Here is a 10,000-nt window from a genome sequence, read left to right on the forward strand (position 1 = left end):
TGGCAGCTAACAAACCATTAACACATTAATAAGCTGTTACTAACCCTTTAACACATTAATAAGCTGTTACTAACCCTAACCCATTAACAAGCTATTACTAACCCTAAGCCATTAACACATCAATAAGCTGTTACTAACCCTTTAACACATTAATAAGCTGTTACTAACCCTTGTTTCTCATTGTTTTCTCCCTCTCTCTCTCTCTCTCTCAGACTAAGTTCAACATGACACTGGATCATAAATCACGGATTTTCCAGAATCTTAATGGCGCCATTGGTAAGAACACATATGAACGTGGGTGTGTGTATACACACACTTTGCATTGTCCTTTTTCAATTTTAGATGTCATGTGTGTTAAGGAACATGTGTGTTCTTTAAACTTTTAGAGGAAGTGGTTCTGAAGTTTGAGAAATCTCGAGTCAGAGCTCGCAATGTTGCTTACGATACACTTCCAGTTGTTATCCATGGCAATGGACCTACCAAGGTAAATCACCCCTCTGCCTCACTGCCTCTCTCCACCCCTCTGCCTCACTGCCCCTCCCGCTCTCTTAATGTCAGATGAGCATTAGGCTGGTACAGTAGCCTGACCCTGACCCTAGCCTAGAGATTATTAGATTTATCAGATACTGCCCCAAAACAAAGCAGTCACAGTCCATGGAGAGGCCAGTTGTGACACAATTCATCAGTCCCACCCTTGTCTGGTCTTGCTTTATTGTTGAATGTCTTTATTGTGTGTGTGTGTGTGTGTGTGTGTGTGTGTGTGTGTGTGTGTGTGTGTGTGTGTGTGTGTGTGTGTGTGTGTGTGTGTGTGTGTGTGTGTGTGTGTGTCTCTAGCTCCAGCTGAATTACCTGGGCAACTATGTTCCAACAGCGTGGACATATGAAAGAGGATGTGGCATCTGTGATGATCTGCTATATCTGAACGATATCCCAGTTAGTGTTTTAATTTTAATTATTCCTATCTGTCGTTTCCTGTCATTCTGTCACCCCTTTAGTATTTAGGGATACTCTTGTACTTCTTACATTGCTTAATTTTTCAATTAGAAAATCATTTGTATAACATTTTGGGTATACAGTCCTGTTCAAAAGACAGTACTCCCTCTTATTGTGGAACACGAATAACAGGTGTTGGCAGTGATCTCTAACCTTTCTGTGGTATGTAGAGGGGACGTGTCGCTAACGTTACTGTGGTATGTAGAGGGGACGTATCTAAAGTTACTGTGGTATGTAGAGGGGACGTGTCTCTAACCTTTCTGTGGTATGTAGAGGGGACGTGTCTCTAACCTTTCTGTGGTATGTAGAGGGGACGTGTCGCTAACGTTACTGTGGTATGTAAAGGGACGTGTCGCTAACGTTACTGTGGTATGTAGAGGGGACGTGTCGCCAACGTTACTGTGGTATGTAGAGGGGACGTGTCGCTAACGTTACTGTGGTATGTAGAGGGGACGTGTCTAACGTTACTGTGGTATGTAGAGGGGACGTGTCTCTAACCTTTCTGTGGTATGTAGAGGGGACGTGTCGCTAACGTTACTGTGGTATGTAGAGGGGACGTGTCTAACGTCACTGTGGTATGTAGAGGGGACGTGTCTCTAACCTTTCTGTGGTATGTAGAGGGGACGTGTCTAACGTTACTGTGGTATGTAGAGGGGACGTGTCTAACGTTACTGTGGTATGTAGAGGGGACGTGTCTCTAACCTTTCTGTGGTATGTAGAGGGGACGTGTCGCTAACGTTACTGTGGTATGTAGAGGGGACGTGTCTAACGTCACTGTGGTATGTAGAGGGGACGTGTCTCTAACCTTTCTGTGGTATGTAGAGGGGACGTGTCTAACGTTACTGTGGTGTGTAGAGGGGACGTGTCGCTAACGTTACTGTGGTATTTAGAGGGGACGTGTCTCTAACCTTTCTGTGGTATGTAGAGGGGACGTGTCGCTAACGTTACTGTCGTATGTAGAGGGGACGTGTCTCTAACCTTTCTGTGGTATGTAGAGGGGACGTGTCGCTAACGTTACTGTGGTATGTAGAGGGGATGTGTCTCTAACCTTTCTGTGGTATGTAGAGGGGACGTGTCGCTAACGTTACTGTGGTATGTAGAGGGAACGTGTCGCTAACGTTACTGTGGTATGTAGAGGGGACGTGTCTGATGTTAATGTAGTATGTAGAGGGGACGTGTCTCTAATGTTAATGTAGCATGTAGAGGGGACGTGTCTCTAACGTTAATGTAGAATGTAGAGGGGTCTTGTCTCTAATGTTAATGTAGTATGTAGAGGGGACGTGCGTCTAACGTTAATGTAGAATGTAGAGGGGTCTTGTCTCTCATGTTAATGTAGTATGTAGAGGGGACGTGCGTCTAACGTTAATGTAGTATGTAGAGGGGACGTGTCTCTAACGTTAATGTAGAATGTAGAGGGGTCTTGTCTCTAACGTTAATGTAGTATGTAGAGGGGACGTGCGTCTAACGTTAATGTAGAATTAGAGGGGACGTGCGTCTAATGTTCATGTAGTATGTAGAGGGGACGTGTGTCTAACATTTAATGTAGAATGTCTCTACTGTTGCTGTAGGATGAAGAGATGCCCCTGGTGCACATTGCTGTGTTCATCGAACAGCCAACACCCTTCCTGGAGGAGTTTCTGGAGAGACTGACAACACTGAATTACCCACACACTCGTTTAAGGCTCTTCATCCACAACAATGTACATGCATGAATTCACACATGCTTTACACAACAACGTACATGTGGTTCACGCACATTTTACACAACAATTTGACTACTCTATGTACATTTATGATACAGTAATGTTCATTGGTGGCGTTTACCACTACGCAAACCATACAATTCCATAGCAGCCACAGATCAGGGTGCCCCCTGCTGGACACAAATGGTTAGCTGAAAGAAACAAAAGATGACTAAATGCTTTTTTTTTTTCATGGTTCAGCACTAATGAGATACTGAAACACACTAGCTAGCTAATCAGGACTGTTGAACACAACAATGAAACGTTCGTATCCCGTACGTACTCCAGCCAAATTCTGTGCAGTACTCTCAAACTCAACCAGATTAAAAGAGATACATGACAAACACAAACACATATTCATTGTAGCAGCTCAACACTCACAGTCAGCGTGGCATGCACTGTATATATCTACACACACACGGTCAGCATGGCATGCACTGTATATAGCTACACACACACACACACACACACACACACGGTCAGTGTGGCATGCACTGTATATATCTACACACACACACACACACACACGATCAGCGTGGCATGCACTGTATATATCTAGACACACACGGTCAGCATGGCATGCACTGTATATAGCTACACACACACACACACACACACACACACACACACACACACACGGTCAGCGTGGCATGCACTGTATATATCTAGACACACACGGTCAGCATGGCATGCACTGTATATAGCTACACACACACACACACACACACACACACACACAGTCAGCGTGGCATGCACTGTATATATCTACACACACACGGTTTGTGGCATGCACTGTATGTATCTACACACACACACGGTCAGCGTGGTGTATACATCTGCAATTAAACATGGTCAAATCAACAAACACTTGGTAACTAGCCAGCAGAAACCCATTAGGTTTAATCACCTCACCATGTCACTGTTACTAGACAAAGTGTTACAGCTACTGAATCATAAACCCAAAACATCTTTCTGCAGTTCAGTTCTCTCTGCTGAAGCTAAACCACTTTCTGTGGATGTGACTGAAGTTGAATCCTCTTGTTTAACAAGATGTCAACTTACTGGACAGCAAGTACGACAGCGTCTGTAGGGTTAGGGTTAAACTAACCAAGCGTCTGTAGGGTTAGTTTATGTCTTATTGTGAGCAGGTTTCCTAAATGCTATTTTAGAAATGGTGCTCATAGTGACTCGAGTGATTAACCGGGATCAGTGGTTATACCAAGTTTAAGTTCAAGTTCGGTTTATTTGTCACATACATAATCATACACAGTATATCTCGCAGTGAAATGGTTTGAGAGTGCTCTGTCCAAACTGAGGAAAAAACAAAACAAAACGGGTGTATAGAGAAATGTATGCGTGTGTATATGTATGTACACAATGTACAGTTCCATCTTACAATTGAACATCCTTACAGTTACATGTTACATGGTGGTGGTGGTCCGCACAGTTGATCAGTTTCCCTGATTCAGGGCCCGAATGGCCTGTGGGAAGAAGCTCCTCTTCAGTCTCTCTGTCTTAGTCTTCAGGGAGCGAAAGCGCTTCCCTGACCTCAACAGAGAGAAAAGCCTATTGTTGGGATGGGTGGGGTCCTTCATTACCAAGGTCCTAAATAAAGCTTTAGAGTTTACAGATCATCTAGTGCTGGCTGTCTGTCTGTCGAGGTCTCTCTGTCTACACACACACAAAGTCAGGGTAAAGTCAGGGCCATCACATCTAGCAGACCTATTACCCCACATTCGTACTGCTTGCTTACCGGTTTACAGGAAGGATGTCTTTTGTATCTTTTTTATATTCCATTTTGTGTGCCTGAATCTGGTTGAACCGATGAGTCATCACTCCTACTCTCACACACTCGTGCACACACTCCCACAATCACTCCTATACATACACACACTCATACCCATATACGCTTGTACACAATCACTCCTACACAAACATACATGCATACTCATACACTTCTACACAAACATACACACATACACAATCACTCCTATACATACAGACACTCATGCACAGTCACTCCTGCACAAACACACTCATGCACACTCAGGAGGCTGTATATTAACAATATTAATCCTGAGAATGTTATATTCTACTCGTGTGTGTGTGTGTGTGTGTGTGTGTGAGAGAGATTAGGTGGTGTATCATGAGAAGCACATTGAGTTGTTTTGGAGTCGGCATCGTTCTTTGTTCTTAGATGCTCGTATTGTTGTACCTGAGGAAAACCTCCGGCATGACCGGGCCAGAACCATGGCTGTGTAAGTGTACACACCACAAACACACACACACACTCCCCCACACACCTACATAGCCCCAGCCTTAACCCTAGGCCTATATGTGTACGAGTCAGCTGTCGTTAAAGTTTTAGCAATCAATTAGCAAGTTTTTGTATTTTATATTTTTCTATTGTTGAAGTAAGTTTAGATTTTTCTAGTGTGAAATATAGAAAAGGGCTATTTGGATTTTTTTTTTTAAAGAAAACCTAACTTAATTTCCAAAAGTTCTGGAATTAGAATGTGTCCAAATCCTGATGATATGGATGTATAATATCTATAATGTATACTGCCTACAGTGAGACACACGCATTCCACTTTCATAGATTGTGTTTGTGTGTGTGTGTGTGTGTGTGTGTGTGTGTGTGCGTGCGTGCGTGTGCGTGCGTGTGTGTGTTAGAGAGGCGTGTAAGAGCAGCATCACCTGTGATTACTACTTCAGCATTGATTCTGATGTGGCTTTGACCAACCCTGACATACTGCGGATCCTTATAGAAGAAAACAAGTAACACACACGCGCACACACACACACATACTTTCTCAAACCCTTACATAAGCACACTCTGGCACATTCCATGCATACACCTGCACACACACAAATAGACACACACACACTGTTGAGTAGAAGACAGCTTCTGTTTCTGTAGAGAATACAGAGAAAATCAGAGAGTTGTTAACAAGTCAGAGATTCTATCCAAACAGAGTGGTGATCATTTTTATGTTGTATGATAATCAGTCTCTCCTGCACGTATGACTAGCAGTTGGTTGCTTACCCAGCGCATCTGAAGTGGGTAGCTATCAGACTAGATCCACAGGGTTGGGGTTTAAGATAGACCAGGGTTAACCCTGGACTAGATCCACAGGGTTGGGGTTTGATAGACCAAGGTTAACCCTAGACTAGCTCCACAGGGTTATATTTACATGTACAGCATTTAGCAGACGCTCTTATCCACAGCGACTTACAAAAGTGCTTTTTAATTTCCTCACAGAATACATCCCAGTACAGTACAGCAGGTTAGAGTCCAAAATGCCAGTGAACTAGAATACTGTAGAAATACAGGGATCACTGCTGATGCCTAGAATTACAAAATTCATAAGGTCTGTCTGAAACAATGATGAGTGCAAATAACACTGAGTACTAGAGTTTGTTAGTCAACATCAGTGTAATAAGCAACATCCTACAATAAGTAGTAGTTTAATTAGTCAATCTAGAAGTAGGGTTAGACTTAGCAAACTCTGGTGTGGATAATGGGGGGGGGGGGCACACCCTGGTGTGCATTTTCTGACTGCCTCTTTCTGTCTTTTCCTCTGTCTGTCTGTCGCTCATTCTCAGGTCAGTGATTGCCCCAATGTTGTCTCGACATGGGAAGCTCTGGTCTAATTTCTGGGGTGCTCTGAGTCCTGAAGGGTTCTACTCCTGTTCTGAGGATTACATTGACATTGTGCAAGCCAAACGAGTGTAAGGCCACTCTTCATGCTGTGTGTGGCAGGGAGTGTACGTGTGGCTATGAGTATAAGCCTGAGTAGTGGTAGCTCAGTGGTGAAGGTACTTGACTAGTCATCAGAAGGTTGCTGGTTCAAGCCCCACCACTACAAAGTTGCCACTGTTGGGTCCCTGAATAAGACCCTTAACCCTCAGTTACTCAAGTTGTACCCAGTCATAATTTTAAGTTGCTTTGGATAAAATTAAATGTAAATGCGTCTGTGTGGGTCAGGAGGTTGGTGTTTGTGAATGAATCTGTGTCTACATTTATGTCTTGTGTTGAAATGTGTTGTTCTGTTCAAAATTAATTAAAAGTCTGCTAGAGGCTCTCACTGCACCCTAATCCCTAACTCACTGTTAGGAGTTAGGAATTCAACAGCTAAATAATACATTTAATTAATGCATTAACAAATAAATAATGGGTTCTAAGCCCACAGGGGCCTGTGGAATGTGCTCTGTGTAACTCTGGTCTACCTGTCTGTCCAGGGGCCTGTGGAATGTGCCCTATGTAACTCAGGTGTACCTGATTCGTGGTGACATCCTGCGTACACGACTGGCCCACATCTCCCTCTATGAGGAGGAAGAGATAGACCCTGACATGGTCTTCTGCAGAGCAGTCCGAGACCAGGTGTTTGTCTGCGTGTGCACATATGTATCCGCGCGTTTGCCTCTCAGTGCTGGGGTCTCAGGTTTGAGTCCCTATCTAGGTAGCCATCATGATAAATTGTCTCGTGATATAAAAGCTGTGTGTGTTTTAATTGTAAAGTGACCTTGGGCTCCTTGAAAGGTGCTACATAAATACAACTGCATTCATTCGTATCGGAATATGAAGTGAGCTGAGGCAGGATCCATATGTGGTAATGTTTGTTTAAGGCACATCAGCCTCATTATCTTTATACAGTCCAGACTCAGATAATCGTTAGACAAAGATGTGTAGACAGAACACAGCCAAACACAGAGGGCCAAAGTGACTGATATGGATTTGAAAAGTCAGAATAAATGAATATGAAGTGTAAGCTAGGTAAAAAGTCACTTGCAACCAAAAGTTGCATTGTAATAAATTTGTTACAGCATGTAGACTATGATACAAACAAAAATACAAGGTACCCTCCCCAAACTTCCTGTCTTGGTGCAGTTCCATATGAAGACCTGAAAGATATTACTGATGTAGTGACATTTCAAATCAGGAAAAACTATCCATAAAAGACCTCTGGAGTGTATATAGCTAAAAAAGAGTTTAAAAAGTATTTGGGCAACATGTCATGTGAATCCATCCTGTATTTTAATTCGTTATAAATGTATTTATAATGTGGTTTACCGAATGAATGAATGAATGAATGAATGAATGAATGAATTAATTAATTAAGTTTTTTATATATATTTTATATATATATATATATATATATATATATTACACTGCTTTATAATGCCTGTCATAAGCCTGTATAATTAAGTAGTTATAGCTACATGCATAAGCTCTTATAGCACAAGCAAGCATTTCATGGTGACATTTACATTTACGGCATTTAGCAGATGCTCTTATCCAGAGCAACTTACAAAAGTGTTTTTTCATTTCCTCATAGAATACATCCTAGTACAGTACAGCAAGTTAGAGTCCAACATACCAATGAACTAGAACACTGTAGAATACAGGGATCACTGTAGAGCTCAGTAACAATAACCAAGTAACCCACACCAGTGTTCACACAAGTCTTAATGCTAACCCTAACCTGGCCGTACACACACATTTTCCTACCTAACTGTGATTACTCACTAGAGTTTGAGTAGATCTGCCTTTATGTTTTGTAGGGTGTGTTCATGTTTGTGTCTAACAGAGATGAGTTTGGCCGATTGATCTCATCCAACAACTACAACATCAGCAGACTCTACCCTGACATTTGGCAAATATTCGATAACCCCATGGTAAGGACTATACTTCTGTATTTTCACTCTCTGTGTCTCAAACACATACAAGCATATTCACATATGCACAGACACACACACACACACACACACTTTCACAGAGATACACACCCACATACGCAAACACATGCACAGATACGAACACTCATGCACTTTCACATATACACAGACAATAATGGGAATTGTATTATTTATTTTATTTAAATTAGCATTAAAGAGTGTGTGTGTGTGTGTGTGTGTGTGTGTGTGTGTGTGTGTGTGTGTGTGTGTGTGTGTGTGTGTGTGTGTGTGTGTGTAGGACTGGAGAGAGAAGTATGTCCATGAGAACTACTCTCAGATCTTTGAGGAGGGGGAGACTGTGGTGGAACAGCCCTGTCCCGACGTTTACTGGTTTCCCATCTTTTCTGAACGGATGTGTGATGAACTGGTGCAGACGATGGAGGACTTTGGCATGTGGTCTTCAGGGAGACATAATGTAACTGTATATATACGTCACTATACCGCTACACACAGTCCTACAGATGCTGCTGCACATCGAGAGTTCAGCTCATTGTACAAGAGATGTACACTATATTGCCAAAAGTATTCACTCATCTGCCTTCACACACATATGAGTTTGAGTGGCATCCCAATTCTAACCCATAGCGTTTAATATGATGTTGGCCTACCCTTTGCAGCTATAACAGCTTCAACTCTTCCTGGAAGGCTTCCAACAAGGTTTAGGAGTGTGTTTATGGGAATTTTTTACCTTTCTTCCAGAAGCACATTTGTGAGGTCAGACACTGATGTGAAGGCCTGGCTCACAGTCTCCGTTCTAATTCATCCCAAAGGTGTTCTATCGAGTTGAGGTCAGGACTCTGTGTAGGCCAGTCAAGTTCTTCCACACCAAACTTGCTCATCCTTGTCTTTATGGACCTTGCTTTGTGCACTCGTTTACAGTCATGTGGGAACAGGAAGGGGACATCCCCAAACTGTTCCCACAAAGTTGGGAGCATGAAATTGTCCAAAATCTCTTGGTATGCTGAAGCATTAACAGTTCCTTTCACTCGTGTTAAGGGGCTGAGCCCAACTCCTGAAAAACAACCCCACAACATGATCCCCCCTCCACCACTTTACACTTGGCACAATGCAGCCACACAAGTACCGTTCTCCTGGCAACCGCCAAACCCAGACTCGTCCATCGGATTGCCAGACGGAGAAACGTGATTCGTCATTCCAGAGAACACGTCTCCTCTGCTCTAGAGTCCAGTGGCAGCGTGCTGTACACCACTGCATCCACTGTTTTGCATTGTGCTTGGTGATGTAAGGCTTGGATGCAGCTGCTCAGCCATGGAAACCCATCCCACGAAGCTCTCTACGCACTGTTCCTGAGCTAATCTGAAGACCACATGAAGTTTGGATGTTTGTAGGAATTGACTCAGCAGAAAATCAGCGACCTCTGCACACTGCTCCTCAGCATCCGCTGACCCCACTCTCTCATTTTACGTGGCCGACCACTTCGTGGCCGAGTTGCTGTCAATCCCAATCACTTCTGATTTGTTATAATACCATTGACAGTTGACTGGAATATTTAGTAGCGAGGAAAT

General features: G+C 43.0%; 1 protein-coding gene across 1 annotated transcript in view; it reads left to right on the top strand.

The window, feature by feature from the left end:
* Positions 1-10,000, top strand: part of LOC118240643 (multifunctional procollagen lysine hydroxylase and glycosyltransferase LH3-like) — a 19,132-nt gene that overhangs the window by 7,786 nt on the left and 1,346 nt on the right. Inside the window, exons 6-15 of the mRNA XM_035521715.1 lie at positions 213-276; positions 387-484; positions 835-933; positions 2,562-2,693; positions 4,872-4,993; positions 5,409-5,513; positions 6,342-6,467; positions 6,978-7,119; positions 8,301-8,414; positions 8,713-8,889. Of these exons, the coding sequence (XP_035377608.1) occupies positions 213-276; positions 387-484; positions 835-933; positions 2,562-2,693; positions 4,872-4,993; positions 5,409-5,513; positions 6,342-6,467; positions 6,978-7,119; positions 8,301-8,414; positions 8,713-8,889 (1,179 nt within the window). The remainder of the gene's footprint in view (positions 1-212; positions 277-386; positions 485-834; positions 934-2,561; positions 2,694-4,871; positions 4,994-5,408; positions 5,514-6,341; positions 6,468-6,977; positions 7,120-8,300; positions 8,415-8,712; positions 8,890-10,000) is intronic.

Source organism: Electrophorus electricus, chromosome 22, assembly GCF_013358815.1.
Source record: "Electrophorus electricus isolate fEleEle1 chromosome 22, fEleEle1.pri, whole genome shotgun sequence".
Classification (NCBI taxonomy): Eukaryota; Metazoa; Chordata; class Actinopteri; order Gymnotiformes; family Gymnotidae; genus Electrophorus; species Electrophorus electricus.